This window comes from Phragmites australis, chromosome 13 (assembly GCF_958298935.1).
Source record: "Phragmites australis chromosome 13, lpPhrAust1.1, whole genome shotgun sequence".
NCBI classification, from domain to species: Eukaryota; Viridiplantae; Streptophyta; class Magnoliopsida; order Poales; family Poaceae; genus Phragmites; species Phragmites australis.
Window position 1 is genome coordinate 24654463 of NC_084933.1, and position 16631 is coordinate 24671093.

The 16631-nt window shown below is 46.3% G+C and overlaps 1 protein-coding gene across 1 annotated transcript; it reads left to right on the forward strand.

Annotated features, from left to right (window-relative positions):
• Positions 1–9008: 9008 nt before the first annotated feature.
• LOC133889675 (copper-transporting ATPase HMA5) lies at positions 9009–16408 on the forward strand. The gene is made up of 6 exons (XM_062330127.1): positions 9009–9435; positions 13073–14464; positions 14544–14798; positions 14893–15015; positions 15125–15601; positions 15697–16408. The coding sequence occupies exons 1-6, from the start codon at positions 9088–9090 to the stop codon at positions 16084–16086; spliced, it is 2985 nt and encodes a 994-aa protein (XP_062186111.1). The 5' UTR covers positions 9009–9087; the 3' UTR covers positions 16087–16408.
• The last annotated feature ends 223 nt before the right edge of the window (positions 16409–16631 follow it).

Below are 16631 nucleotides of genomic sequence, written 5' to 3' on the forward strand. Positions count from 1 at the left end.
GGTAGAAGGATTAGTTTGATCTGGGTTTAGCATGGGTCCCTATATAAGTCATCTCTCCCTCAGATATATAAAAGAAGGGAGACACGGAGAAGGAATCCAGTTCATTCAGACCCATATAAAAAATACACATGATGTAGGGTTATTATCCCAAGGAGGTCTGAACCTGGATAACTCCTGATGTTCTTGAGTTCATCACACGCTCGCAGCTAGGACATACGGCCCCAGGTCATGAATCACGCGAACATCATCAGGTATACCTTGGTATCATTGTCAGGGACTAACCTTCGACATTTGGCACGCCAGGAAGGGGGCGCGTTTTTCGCATCTTGGTAAATTTCTATAGTGTGTTTAGGCTACCCATGGCTGGATCCACCGCAACTGACGAGCCTAGCTCCAAGGACTCGGGTTGCCGTGGGGTGTTCACCATGAAGTAAGATCCAGACGAGCCCGAGGGTTGCAGAGACCTTCATGCTGCTGGGTCCTAACGATAGACTCCAAGCCGTGTGCCTTGGGAGAAAATTGCCCTGGTAACTACAGGGCTGTCTGGAAAGTCCCCTTCCGTGCAGGGATGGTTCGCCAACCATCATGTGCATTCCCCTATTTTTATGAAATGACCTAGAGCCGCCGACAAGGTAAGATCTATAATCAGGTAAAAGAGTACCCTGAAGCTAACCAGATATGAGCCCTCTTTGAGTAGGTTCATCCAAAGGACGAAAAAGGGTCTTACGCTCTTCAATTTTTTTTTGAAAGAAAGAACAACCATTTTTTTGCGGATAACTAGAAAAGAAACAGCTTGCTCGGAACATCAAAAGACAACAGGTTGCGAACATGATACGGGTCGTCTGGCAAGAAGGGCATCCGAAATCGGGACTGAAACGAGCTCGACCCTACCAACTAGCAACCTCCTCAGGTACATAGTTCAATTATGTTTTTCCCAATTATTTGACGATATTGCGAAGTATAAGGGCTTGTTAACTGAAATATGAGCAATGGCTGAACAAGGGTTAATACACCAACTAGCAATGAGAGACTCGCTATTAGGCATAACCCAAGTACATATAGGGCGCCAGTGCTCGGGCCAGCCAACGACGATGCTCCAAAGTAAGAAAGCTAGAGCGACTCTTCATCGGCTTTGAAGTCTAGTACTGTCCCTTGCAAGGATAACTTCTTAGGCCGGTGAGCTAGCTCGTCTGGTCTCTTCTTACGCACCTATCTTGGTCAGAGTCTTTGAAAAAAATCACACAATCACCATTGTGGTCTCAGATCGATGTGTAAGGGATGCTCTGCTTGGATATATAGCACCAAAGGCAATACCTTTAGAGACAACGCCTCCTTCGGTGTCGTCGACCTCGGGTGGCCATCATGTAATCGCCCTGCTTGATTCAGGTACGGCCTTGATGGATCAGATCTCGGACTACCTTCAGAATCAAGTAACCCTTGACGATGACATATCAACAGAAAAGGTCATGTGGCAAGCTCGCAAAAATACTCCTTGGTAGAGGGACGTCTTTACCACCTAAGGAGCAACGACTTTTTACTGAAATACGTCACTCAGGAAGGGAGGAGCACACCGTTTCCCAACATACCGCTCTCCGGTTGGAAAAACATTCTGATAAGGATTCTCTCGGCCCACGATCCTTCAAGATGCTTGTGAGCTAATGAAATGATATGTGCTATGATTGTACCATGGTCGATATATCAACCAACCAACCCAAGCACCGAATAACTATGAACCATAAGACTTGATTCGCCAGTCAGAGATCGCCTGTCAACCACCTTCGATGGCCAACTACTCGGGTAGTGGCCAGGTGGAGTGGTGAGAGGGTGATATAGACCCGAGCGAAGAGTTTCGCGAATGTGCTCTAACTTCAAGCAGCCCAATGCCGACAAAATCCCAGGCGTTTCCACGACCACAAGGTTCAGAATAGACACTGGTCACGGACAACCCCGATGCAGTCTATAGTTCCCGACCTGGCATGGTCAAGTTTGCCGTGGAGTTCGGCCACAAATCACACAGCTCGCAGAACATCAGTTCTATATGTAAGGCTGCTCGAAAACGAGCATATTTTCCTATTTTGTAGGGCCTTCCAGACGAGCATGGAAACATGACTTGTAAGTCTTTTAAAGTTCTATAAACTATGCTCTCTATTTTGTAGGATTTCACGAACAGAAATGATTTCCCACCAAATTGTAAGTTTTTCTGTTTCAAAGGCTTGACCGCCTAGTCGGAGTTTTTCTTCTTTCGATCAGACGGTCGGGGGCTAGAACTATTAGAATATGTGCTTGTTTTCGTGGCAGCCAAGTTTTTTTCCCACCTGACTGCTCACCTTGGTGGGGTGAGGACTATATGTAGCCACTTGCGGAAAGTCAAAGGTATATACGCTCGTGGGATCGCGACCACAAGGCCACAGGTCCCAATTCTGGTCGAGCGCTGGTCGCCACGAGGGGATTATCATACCGAGGGCCACCCTAACAACCACGAGTCCACAGGTCCCAACCCAGGTCGAGCACTGATCACCACCGAGGAACTTGTTGAACTAAAAGTCATCATTAGCGTAGGAACCTAACTCGTGAGCGACTACGCCATAGAACAAAAGCAAGCCACTCGCACAAAATCAAAGGTATAGACGCTTGTGGGATCACGACCACAAGGCCCCATGACCCAATTTAGATTGAGCGTTGGTCACCACCGAGGGGTTTGTCATACTGAGGGCCACCCTAACGACCACAAGTCCATAGGTCCCAACCTGGGTCGAGCACTGATCGCCACCGAGGGAATTGTCAGACCAAAAGTCATCATGAGCGCAGGAACCTAACTCACGAGCGACTACGCCATGGAATAAAAGCAAGCCACTCGCGCAAAGTCAAAGGTATAGACCCTCGTAGGATCACGACCACAAGGCCACGGGTCCCAATTCGGGTAGAGCGCTGGTCGCCACCGAGGGGCTTGTTCTGCTGAGGGCCACCCTGAAGACCACAAGGCCACATGCCCCAAATCGGGTCGAGCGCTGGTCACCACAGAGGGGCTTATCATGCTAAGGGCCACCCTAACGACCACAAGGCCACATGCCCTAAATCGGGTCGGGTGCCGGTCGCCGCCGAAGAGCTTGTCACGCTAAGCCATTGTGAGCGCTTGGAACCTAGCTCATGAGTAGTGCAACGTGATCCCCCATGCATAGCAAGCACTCCTAATCTACTTGCTACCGGAGCACAAGAAAAACTTCCTTAAATAACATGTCCTCTCATTACAAAGCAACCCCTCGGGCCACACTCGGGGGCTGACGCTAACTTTCTGGTTAGTACATATGGGACTCAAAAACATGTGGTAGGAGATCAAACCGAACAGTCCAAAAAAGAGAATGAATGGCAGGAAGATATAGGTCAGCTTGACCACGAAGCTCCTCCGTTGTCCTCGTAGCGTCGACAAAGCCTCCAGAAACTGCCAGGATAAGGTTAATGTCTGGAAAATGCTCTTGGACGCAGACCAAGGCAAGGCAGGCACCAGTGGCTCCAACATCCAGCAAGTGGTTGACCACCGTCATGCGAAGCATGTCCTCGAGATCACGGGCCTCCTCAGAGGCTGCCAAAAACCAGTCAATATGATTGGTCATAGTGTTCCCGGGTGTTGGGCGAAACTAAATGCCGACGGACTGGAGAAATGAGTCGAAGGGGGTAAAAGCTTGGCTAAGGCAGTCGTAGAACTTTTTGCGCCGCTTGTTGTTCTCCCTGACCATATGTTCTTGGTCCCTTCGCGTCACGAGGAGTTCATCCCGAAAGCGGCTAAGGCGATTGTAGAACTGTTCTCGCTGCTGGTCGTTCTCCCTAGTCATTTGCACCAAGTCCTGCCATACCATAAACAGCTCCTCCCGACATGCTGATCGACAAACAGGACAAGAGCTATGCAGGAGTTAGCTGGTTGAAATTTTACACGGCTAGCCTAAGACTTCACGTAGCTCGGACGGTAGAACCAACATACCTTGGAGATCACCCTGTAGACTCGCTGGCTCGACCGCAAAACCCCGCTCACACTCAGCCACCGCCTTCCGAGTACGCTGGTCGTTGAAGTCATTGGTAAGCATGGTCGAGGGCACACTGCGAGCAGAGGGGTCGGTCAGCTCTAGCCACTCTATGTTTATGGGCGTGGTCGGAGGCTCGAAGTGAACACCAGGTTCGAATATGTCATGGATTCTATGACCACAACAGTGACACAAGCTTATCAGAAACCAAAAGGCATCATCCAAATATATTACAAAACCAGAGTTGCTACTCGGTTCTTACTCATCGGCGGTCTCCACCCTAAAAACAGACTCTACAAAATCTACAACCCCTTGGCACTCCTGCTGCAGCTTCTCCTCAGCTTTAGGTCCAGTGGCCGCGACTCCCTCCTGAATGACGTCCGGATCGAAGTTGGGTTCACGATTGTGGTAGCACTGGAGGACGTACCCCGCAGTCTCCCTCACTGCCTCCATCACGTCCTCCACTGCTCTTGCCGCCAGGATACCTGGGAGCTCAGAAAATCTCTCCAAGAGAACCTTGGTGGTGCGGGCCTAGGATAGGGCTATGGGTCGTGACTATGGCTCAATGATGTCTAGCCCGAGTTTTCCCAAGGGATCCGCCAACGCCTTAAAGGCATCCAGGAGAAGGCCGTGGGTGGAATGCTCGTCTGCCTAGAGCGGCAAGCGCAGCTTGCTGGCACTGGAGCTCATCATACTTATGTTGAAGCATGAGCCTCGCCTCCTTCTCCTGAGCCAGCTGCCTCTCCAGCTTGGTGCACCTACTCGTCGCTGCCTCCTTGTCGACAACTAGATTACGGACCGAGGCCAAGAAACGGGCGACCATAGAGAGCAGGTCGAATTCTGGAACTGGCTCCACGATTGGCTCCATCAGCACAGAAGTCACGATTAGTGCTCCTGGGGATAAGGCCAACGCTGGAGGAGGGATCGGAATGCCCTGCTGTGGCGCCGGAGGGGGAGTCACGACCAAGGCCGTATGAGCGGTCGAGGGCCTACAACAACAACAGAACCATGAAATCAAAAGGAGAATACAAATTCGGTGTATCCTACACAAACTAGAGAACTCACCACATACGTGGAGACATGAGCATGAGCCTGGTCCTCACGAAGCCGTTGGACTAGCTGTTCGAGGAGGACAGGCCTGCGGACGACCCACGGATGCGCTTGGACGTGTTCAGGATAGACGAGTCCCCCGCTGGTCTTTTCCCCCTAAGTGTAGATGCTTGACCAGCAGTGGCCTGACAGCTCCAAGTCTAGGTAGAAGGGGTCGGGTCGAGGGATGTCTGGTTGGTGGGCACCTGGTTGGGGTGAGGCAGGTCGAAGCAACGCGAGTCAGCCCCCTACTAGTATGTGCCACTCTCGAGACCACCACCTGCAGCCTCCATCTGGCTCTAGGCAATCTGGCAACCTCCGTAACCAGCTGTACTGACTTCTACGGCTATGGCCTCGGTAGTCACCAGACGTAATACGTCGACCAGTGGAAGATCCTGCTATAGTGCGAACTATGAAACCTCAACCCATGGGAAGATCGGGGACCAAAAAGTCTAAGAAACAGCTAGGCATACCATGCAACGGGTCCCCTTCGAAGGCGACAGATCACACAATAGAAAAGCATCTCGCAGAGGTCCATTTTTCCTCGCAGCGGCTGCCATCAAGAGTTTGACTGCTAGTCGACGACATCGTCGGCCAACTCTGAGATAAGGGAATACGTAAGATACCATACGATCAACAAGCGGACACCATGAAAAGGGATGCGACGTTACTTGTGGAGCTTGCCGGAGTGACGTCATCCCTCCCAGTGTACAAATAGGCCAGGTGCTCTCTCCTCCGCAGAGGGCACAACCAGTGCTTGACGAAGTCGTGGACGATGTGCGCTCCCGTCAGCCCGGCGTTCAGGAGATTCTTGACCTAGGCTGCGAGAACCAACAGCTCCGTGGTGGGGATGGGGGTGTGGTTCACCAGTCCTCGTGGTACTGAGCTGGTCCGCTCGGCACACGGATATTATCCATAGTGTCCTTAGTCTTGAGGTAGAACCAGTCCTCCCTCCAGCCCGACCATGAGGACTTAAGGCCCATCTCGAGGTATGAGACGACGAGGCCATCGCGGAGATGAAACTCGCAGCTCCTGGTGACCGGCCTGACCACCGGCTTGGCTGTGTAGAAGTACCTAAAGAGATCAAGCCATGGCTCGATCCTGATAAAGCCATCGCCTTCAGCCTCGCCTCGGTGCACTTCAAATTGGAAAAGTCAGGCTCGTTGCCAGTGCGTGGTGCCATGGGATGTCTGAGGGCGGTAAGGAAAGCTCTGATAAAGAAGAAGGCGATGGGTGTTGGGCTCTAGGGCTTGGTGACTAGAAAGATGGCAAAAAGTTTTGTGGGGATTCTTTGGCTGTCCAACTTATAAGGCCAACGCGATATCCCAACCGTCACGAGTCCAACCATTTTGGAATTTGAGAGGCTGCATAGGGAACCAAAATTCCCTTGGGTCCAGCTTCAATTAAAGTTTCTCTCTCCCACGGTCCTCTCCCACGCACATGCCTTCTTTTTTTTTCTCTCTCCGATGATTCTCTCTCTCCTAACGTTTAACCTCCCCTCGAGATGTGGTTTTCTGAGCCAGACACAAAAGTGAACCATGTCACCAGCCACTCCCTGGGCGAACTCATGTTCACCCAGGCCAAAATGGTACGACTAGGTCTGACCACAACCACATGACAAACTGCGCAGTCTACCATATCCGCGAAGGAGCTTGGGGGCTATTATCAGTGTAAAGAATAATAGGGTCCCTTGCGAGGGGGACCCACGGTGGTCAAATATCAACCTTTTCTACACATCATGATTGGGCAGGAGCATGATCTCCCGATGTGTCCAGACAGTGACCACACGACCAGTTTCTCTGACCAATTTCTAGGCCTTAGAGGGAAACCCTATGACCAATTTTCTCTGGTCGCGAGGCAAGTATGTGACTAATCAATCTAATTTCATTACATACTTTTCCACTCAAGTGTTATCTCTTACCCAGGTCGTCCTTCCGGGTGGACCTAGGCGTGACCAGCATAAACTTATCGTGTCCCGTCCCGTAGCATTAAACACTACAGGCGGCTTGACAAAGCGTGGAAGTAGATTTTGTAGGAGCACAGATGGCGCGTGGGGACAAGACATGGCAGACCAGACGATAAGGATGGCTTGGGCGTGGGACTAATGGCATAGACCCTGCAGACCGATATGGCAAGTGGAATGCGGCCACTCGCCGTAATGGTGAGCATATGCAGAAGGATTAGCTAGACTTGGGTCTAGCTTGGGTCCCTATGTAAGTCCTCTCTCCCTCGTATATATAAAGGGAGGGAGACACGGAGAAGGGATTCAGTTTATTCAGACCCATATAAAAAAATACATAGGATATAGGGCTATTATCCCAAAGAAGACCTGAACATGTATAATTTCTGGTGTTTTTGAGTTCACATGCATCTAGGACATATGGCCCCAGGTCACGGATCACGCGCCCGTCATCAGGTATACCTTGGTATCATTGTCAGGGACTAACCCTCGACAGGTTGTTTGTCTTCCCGGTGGTGCTATTGATGTCGGCACCATGCAGTCTTTTGACATTTCGAGCCGCCTCCAGTGATGCTACCATTTGCGGCGTCATCTCTAGTGGAAGCTGTGTGAGGTATGTATTTAGTTGTGTGATATGTCTATTAGGTGTTGCTTTTGCCAGAGCACTGATGTCACAGCTGGTGGGGCTAGCCTCTTCTGCGGAGGGATTAGATCTCATTGTCATCTCTTTGGTGGGTTGTAGCTTCGGGCTGCATGCTTCTTTGAAGGAGATCACGGAGGATTAGGTCTTCCTGTGCTTAAGCTAGCGACACAACAGCCGATTCGCTTTCAGCAGCTTAGATGTGCTTCAGCTGTGTTAGATGTTACAAAGTGTTGGATGTTGCGACGTATCTAATGCTTGGAGTTAGTTGATAGTCTCGGCGCAAGGGGCTCGCTTCATGGTCTCAGCTTGTGCAAAGTGACATAGATCATTGGAGCCGGAGAAAATGTAAGAAGATTCTGAATGTGTTTTACTTGTTTTTTTTTTCTAGTTTTTTATAGTTCTTTATGTATTTCTGTGTTTTGGGATGTACTGTTTCTTCAAATTAATATAAACCCTTTTCCTTCGTATAATGATTGTTGTAGTCTTTTTTTCCTCTACTATGTAAGAGAAATGCTAGTATGGAGAAATACTTTGTTTACGGTGTTTCTTGAGCCTGAATGAAGGGATAATATATGGATAATTTATTTATTACCAGTTATTTGAATAATTTCTACTTCTAAACATTGTACTCCCTCCAACCAACAATACTAGGCGTGCTTTATTTAAAAAAAGTCAAACGCATTTTTAGTTATAAATTAACTCTAAAATTTATCGAAACCGCTAGTACACGGTGTTTCGGCATGGGACAATGAATCTTTTTTGCGTACCCTTAGACTATCCCTAACCATATTCCCTTCATTTCGTTCCTTTCCCGATTCTCTTCCCTGTTTTCATTCCCTTTATTTCCTCTCATCTCCAACAGCTTCCCTTCGAAGGGAATCGCGAAGGGAAATGAGAGAGAATCCCATCCTGAAGGGAATGACTCTGGGAATCCCGTCGTGAAGGGAACCGTGAAGGGAAACTGTTGAGAGTGTTGAAGGGAACGAAAATCTCTTCACGATAGGAATCTGACCATGAAGAGAATCCGTTGAGGTAATCTTAGGCCATCTCCAAAAGAGTCCTCAAATCTCACTTTTTTCGTACTACAGTGTTTTGCGGTCTACTGTAGCACTAAAAATTTATCTCCAACATCCAGTGCTATAACGCTGCTACAGTAGAAAAATAAGGTATAATGTAATAAGTATTTTAAGGATGGTTTTAGCCGCTAGCCCTTTCTGCTTTGCCCAGCGAAATCAATCCGCAAGCTTGCGCTGGGCTCCACCACCACTGTGCCCGCGCTATAAATTCGCCGTTTGAACCCAATAGCCCCGACCAAATTCCTAAACCAAACCGAGACTCTCCGATCTCCATAGTTGCAGTCATCACGCCGGCGGCGGCAAATGGCGGCGAGCACTAGAGCCCTCTTCCTCTCCTGCTTCCACGGCGGCGGCTCCGAGGTGAGCCGCCACCTCGCGCTGCGGCCGCGGTACCCGTCCATTCCGCGGCGCCCGAGGTCGTCCTTGATCTCCGGAGAAGGAGAAGGAGGCAGCGGAGATCTGGAGGCCGCGGCGGGGGCGGAGAAGGAGGAGGAGGAAAAGGTGGCGGTGTTCGCGGTGTCCGGTATGACGTGCGCCGCATGCGCGGGTTCGGTGGAGAAGGCCGTGAAGCGTCTCCCGGGCATCCACGAAGCCGCCGTCGACGTCCTTGGGGGCCGCGCGCAGGTCGTCTTCTACCCGGCCTTAGTTTCGGTGAGCACCGGCTCTCTGCTTCTGCTGTGTTCGCCTTTGATAAGCGCGTTACATTTTTTTTTCGGCCTTTCTTATCGGTGCGGTTTCCAGTCTTCCAGATGATCAGATCGACCGGCTCGGTTACGTTCTTTAAGTTTTTCTTTATAAAACATATATATTTAGGAAAATTTTGTTGTCAAATTTTCTGTCGGACACTGTAAAAAGTTCTTTGCGGCAGGACACTCATTTTCTTTTCTGTAGTACAGTACAGAAAAAAATTACCAGTGCCCTACAGAAAGGGCAACTTTTATTAGTGTCTTACAGTAAAGTTGTAGTATCCAGAACGACGATTAAGAGAGGTGAATAAATATATTAATAATTTTTTTACAAAAATTTATAGTCTTCTACTGTTTGAACACCTAACGCATCTCTACCGGATAAACACAACAGAACGCAACACAAATACTCCAGTGCTCTCAAAGTCCATCACCGGACCATCCTGTGTTTGCTTTCATTTCTGCTTCAGTACTGAAAATACTCCAGTGATACCCCCTGATGTAGTCACCACACTCACCAGACCTTCCGGTGCATTGATCTCCATTTTCATCCGAAAAGTTGCTCTCTGCAAGAAATGTCTGGTGAGTATACACTGCCCACATCGAAACTTCCAGTGGACACCGGAACATCCGATGTTCACACTGAAACTTCCGGTGCATGTAATTTTTCTACGTACAGAGAAGAATTTGTCAATTCCAAACACCGCCAACTCAAGTTAGACATAAACAAGAACAAGCATCTACAAACATATGCTAACCAAGTTCAAGACACATCAGCTGTTGTTAATGCCACATCACATGTAAACCAAGACACTTCTTCACTTGGTTTCTCAAAAGGTTTACTATATATTTAAGTATCAATTTCGGAGCGAAATTTTCTGTCGTATAATCTTAAAGTGACGTAGAGCTGTAGATTGAGAAGCTTTTGGGCGTATTGGCAGGCCTCTGGTTCCAAAATTCTTAGAGCTGTATATTCCTAACTCTAGAAATTTATAATGCTGAAGCTCAGGATACATTGTAGGTGTTTAAATGAGTCATCTTATTTACATTCTAGATTGAAAATAGATACTTAAACCACTTTATATTAACTTATAAACATCAGATCTGAGATGGAGCTAGAAGCTGGATCCCTGTCAAAAAGGGTCTTATCCAGTAAGTTCGCTATATGATTTTGATATGACGCAGAGCTGTAGGTTGGGATGCTTCATCAAGTTAGTTCGCACATAATTTAACCCTAAAACTGTAGTTTGGGACGCTTCATCCAGTTATTTCGCTATATAATTTTGACATAACGTAGAGAATGATTTTTTAGATAATGGAAAAAGAGAGAATGTTTTTATGAAAAAAAAAACTTGCAGATGCTGGTACGTGTATCACTACTAGAGGAAGAAGTTCTGTGGCCTCGATTGATTTGATGCTACATATATAAGTTGAGAAATAATTGAAATGAAAAGGCTCGTGAGAAGTTTTCTTTGCATTTATTTGTTTTCATGCGGTTTAGAGGGTTAGAGGTAGACAGCTTTGCTTCTGATGTGGAACTGCTAACTGACGTGCTCTCCTAAAACATGGTTAACTGGTTGGAAACTCATAAACATGCTTAGTTATTATATTGTGATGTGCACAGAGCTGCAGGCTTATTTTCTTTTAAGAAAAGGGAAAATGGTGCTTCCTGCTTATTGTTTGCAAGTTTTCAACTACAAGCACGGAGAGCTCTTGCTCTTAGACAGAAATAAAAACAGTCATTGCTAATTTGCTTGATGCTCCTAGAAGATAGTTTCAAAGTTAACTAACTAGGGTGTCTATCTAAAATCGTTGCATATTTTGTTTTTCAGTTATCCCCACATAATGGAATGCTGACACATGTCAGGGTTCTTTTCCTTGTTGAATTTATGTCTCTTACTCTGTTCCATCTTGCATTCTGTTTCATAGTCCTAAGTTCTTTTTCCACTCGTCCGAAAGCTCATTACCCTTTTTGACCTTTTGCGACTGGATGGGGTTTGGGTCCACACTCCAGTCAGAGTGCTCCGTGACAAAAGGGGAAATCAAAGTGGCAAAAGGAATTAAGGTTCAAAACCAGTGTTAAAAAAGATTTTCCCTATGTTGGTGACCTGTTCACTTGGTGTTCTTCCACTAGATGCGACCATACACCCATCTGATTATTAGTTTGTTCAGTTTGAAGTAAATGGTCCCTTTCAAGGACAATTTGCCACTCACGTTTCTAATCTCATAATTGCTTCCATCCATCAGTGGCGCATTTTTGGATACAGACACTGCAATCTTGTCGCCAATAAAATCTCTGGATATCTTTTTGAAAAAGAGCTGTTAACTTTGAAGGCAAGGCATAACCCTTTTCACCTGTATATTGGCATTTATTAGAACGAAAGGGATACTTTTTCCTATTATTGGAAGTCATTTTCCTGCACTTTAACTGTATTAGTGCACTTCTGGTTCCATTACGGGAGATGCTTCATGTGACTTTAAGGTAGGACTAGGGTAAAAAATCATATCATGTTTCAACCAAGTGGTTGCTTGCTCACACACAATCTTATTGCATGGCATCTATGATTTGGATGCTGTCGATTCTTGCTATATCTTTTAACTTTCCAGTAATAGCTACACTAATACTGGCGTACTTAGGTGTCTTCATGGATATAGTAGTTCCATTTATGGATAAAGTTGAGCAAATTAGATACTGAGATACTTTTTATTAATAAATCTTTTTCTTAATATATGGAAGTTTTTCAATCCCCATTTTATTTTTACTTCAGGTATAACACCAAGCTGTCTTTAGTACCTTTGTCGTGATCCCACTATGAGCATAAGCTCGTCTCTTCATAGCTTGGAGCATTATTTGTGCATGATCTTGTACTTACCCACTTTCTTCATGGATAGTGCCCCCCTTTGCAATAGCAGTTTTTAATGACTAGGAATTGGAAAAAGATTATCATTCTGCTGTGAAACTGTCAAATTTCCAGATAACTAAGGACCATTTGATGATTGGTCACTACACACAAAAGTTGATTTTAAAAATACATGAAAAATCAATCCATTTATTATAAACCACATCAATTCTCATGTTCTCCTGAATAGACCTGTTCCAAACATTGAGCTGTCACAGGCCTGAAAGGCCCGCCCAACAAGGCTGAACTCCTGCGCCTGAACCACAGGAGGAGACTGAAAAATATATTAGTATTATTTTGCGAACAAGATATTATTTTTGATGCAATATATGCGAAAGTGCACCCACATTTTTTTTCCTCTTAGCCTGGCTGGGCTGACCATGAACAGGTGCCAGGTCTACTCCTGAATACTGTGCTTTAGGGCATGCTTCCTTTTACATACTAAAAAAACTCATACTGTGCTCTTTCTTGTTTGCATTATTCAACGCCCTAGATCACAGTGGTTTCAGTTGATCAGAACAATCTTGGTAGTAATCACACCAAGTTCTATGCTCACTTTGTCTATTGTGTATAGTGACCAACAGTTTGTAGATTTTTCGCGGTGCACCTGAAACCCATTTAAAATTTTAATTCATTTAGTATTTTATGTTACTTTTTTACAGAACAAATACCCAAGTTTTTCAATCCTTGCTTCCTTGGCAGGAGCACAAAATTAGGGAAACTATCGAGGATGCTGGTTTTGAAGCTAAGCTGATTGATGAGGAGGTCAAAAAAAAGAACATTCTAGTATGCAGGCTTCATATAAAAGGAATGACCTGTACGTCTTGCGCAAGCACAGTTGAATCTGCCTTGCAAACTTTTCCTGGGGTACAAAGAGCTTCAGTTGCATTGGCCACTGAAGAGGCAGAAATCCGTTATGATCGCAGGATTGTTGCTGCTAGCCAACTGGTCCATGTAGTGGAAGAAACTGGCTTTGAAGCAATATTAATCACCACAGGAGAAGATCAGAGCAGGATTGACCTCAAAATGGACTGCGTTCTCAACGAGAGGTCAATAATGTTAGTGAAAAGCTCTGTCCGAGCTCTTCCTGGTGTGGAAGACATAAAAGTCGACACTGAGTTACACAAGGTCACCATCTTATACAAGCCTGACCAGACAGGTCCCCGCGACCTCATCGAAGTCATTGAGTCATCCACATCTGGTCACATTACTGCATCAATATACCCAGAAGCAGATGGAAGGGAGCGGCGTAGGTATGGGGAAATCAAGCGATACAAGCAGTCTTTCTTGTGGAGCTTAATATTCACCATTCCTGTGTTTCTCACCTCCATGGTGTTCATGCACATCCCTGGGCTGAAGGACGGGCTTGAAAAAAAGGTTGTCCACATGATGAGCATTGGTGAACTATTGCAGTGGATTTTGTCGACACCAGTCCAATTTGTAATTGGCCGCAAATTTTATGCTGGTGCGTACAAGGCAATGCGCCATGGTTCGCCGAACATGGACGTGCTCATTGCTCTAGGGACTAACGTAGCTTACTTCTACTCAGTTTACTCGGTTCTCCGAGCAGCCACCTCTGAGGATTACATGGCAACTGATTTTTTTGAGACTAGTTCCATGCTCATATCATTTATCCTTCTTGGAAAGTACCTTGAGATCTTGGCAAAAGGAAAAACCTCTGAGGCTATTGCCAAGCTGATGGATCTTGCACCTGAAACTGCAACATTGCTGATACATGATCAAGAAGGAAATGTTGTCGGAGATAAGGAGATTGACAGCAGGTTGATTCAGAAAAATGATGTGATCAAAGTAGTCCCAGGTGGAAAAGTTGCTTCTGATGGCTTTGTTATATGGGGCCAGAGCCATGTGAACGAAAGCATGATCACTGGAGAATCACTGCCAGTGGCAAAAAGGAGGGGTGACACTGTAATTGGAGGAACAGTGAACGAGAATGGTGTGCTCCACGTCCGTGCAACATTTGTCGGATCAGAGAGCGCGCTGGCGCAGATTGTAAGGCTGGTAGAGTCAGCGCAAATGGCAAAAGCTCCAGTCCAGAAGTTTGCTGATCAGATATCTAGAGTCTTTGTCCCGTTGGTAAGTTCAGTTGCATTCTTGTAATCCAATCAACGGGTGCATTCTTATCAATACTGAACAATCTGCAACATTTTTGCAGGTCATCGTTCTTTCTTTGCTTACCTGGCTTGCGTGGTTCTTAGCGGGGAGGCTCCATAGCTACCCTAACTCATGGATACCATCTTCTATGGATAGCTTTCAGCTAGCTCTTCAGTTCGGAATATCTGTTATGGTGATCGCCTGTCCTTGTGCCTTAGGGCTTGCAACTCCAACTGCTGTGATGGTTGCAACTGGAGTCGGTGCCTCGCAAGGCATTCTGATCAAGGGTGGGCAAGCTCTTGAGAGTGCACATAAGGTCTGAAAAATAAGTAATTACCATGTGGATGCACATGTTTAAGACAGTGTTTCAAATTGTTGGCATGCATTAATTGGATCGCATTTTTTTATAGGTGGACTGCATCGTTTTTGACAAGACAGGGACATTAACTACCGGGAAACCTGTTGTCGTCAGCACAAGGCTTCTAAAAAACATGGTTTTGCGTGATTTCTATGACTATGTTGCAGCAGCAGAGGTATGTCCTGCAATTATATTGTTTCTCGTTATGTTGTTTGGTAGAAATGTTTTGTCAATGTTCTGAAAAGTTACCCTTTTCAAATTCCATGGATCCTTGTCTCATTCAGGTCAACAGTGAGCATCCACTGGCGAAGGCAATAGTAGAACATGCCAAGAAGTACCACTCAGAAGAAAGCCACATCTGGCCTGAAGCAAGGGATTTCATTTCAGTAACCGGACATGGTGTCAAGGCGAAAGTTAGCGACAGAAGTGTCATTGTGGGAAACAAGAGCTTTATGTTATCATCAGGCATTGATTTCCCCATGGAAGCCTCTGAAATTCTCATGGAAGAAGAGGAAAAGGCGCAGACTGGGATTGTCGTGGCTATGGATCAAGAAGTTGTGGGCATAATCTCCGTATCTGACCCTATAAAACCAAATGCCCATGAAGTGATATCGTACCTCAAGTCCATGAATGTGGAGAGTATAATGGTGACTGGGGACAACTGGGGGACTGCCAATGCCATTGGCAATGAGGTTGGTATTGAAAAGATTATTGCCGAAGCGAAACCAGAGCAGAAGGTTGAGAAGGTGAAGGAACTTCAGGTGAGCTATATATTTGGTGCTGTCTTTCGTTACTTTATTGCTTTCCTCTTACAGTAATTTAGTTATTTATAGTCCTTGAACATTAATTCTTGCAGTCCTCTGGAAGAATAGTTGCAATGGTTGGCGATGGAATCAACGACTCCCCAGCACTTGTCTCAGCTGACGTAGGCCTGGCAATCGGCGCAGGAACGGATGTCGCCATTGAAGCGGCCGACATTGTCCTCATGAAGAGCAACTTAGAGGATGTGATCACTGCTATCGATCTGTCAAGGAAAACCTTCTTCCGCATACGGATGAATTATGTCTGGGCTCTGGGCTACAACATCACCGGCATACCAATAGCTGCAGGGGTGCTCTTCCCATCGACCCGGTTGCGCTTGCCTCCATGGGTTGCTGGCGCTGCAATGGCAGCTTCGTCCGTAAGTGTCGTCTGTTGGTCCCTGCTGTTGAGGTACTACAAGAGCCCAAAGAAGTTTGGAAATTGATGACAGAGGAGAGATGATCGTACCATTGGCATAAAATAAGCTGTAGATAGCAATCGCTCCTGGTGTAGTAGTACTTAGTGAGTGATAAGTGAACATCCTGGAGTTTACAAGGGCTGCTAGCAATTGCGTAAAAGAAGCTGTACATATCCGTTACGCAAGTATGAATTTTAGATACGATTTACCTGTAAATTAGCGAGTTATCACTAGGGTTATGATGGAGTTCGATTACAAGAATAACAGTGGATTTGTACGCACATTTGCATAGTTCCATGGTTCTTCTATTCGCTGGATATGAATATGTTGGTCTGTCCGCCATGATCTATATGAACATGGTATTGTATAATTTGGTCACCAGTCACCAACTTTATGTTGGAGTTGAGCTCGCTCAAACAATCGATCAGGAACTGAAAAATCACCAGGGAGAACTCAAAATGGTTACGGACGGGCAGTGGCGGAGCTTCAAGAAGATAGCAGGGGGGGGGGGTCAAGTTAATGGATAAATCCAAATTCACACAAGATTTGGTGCTTTTGTTACTATGTAGCTG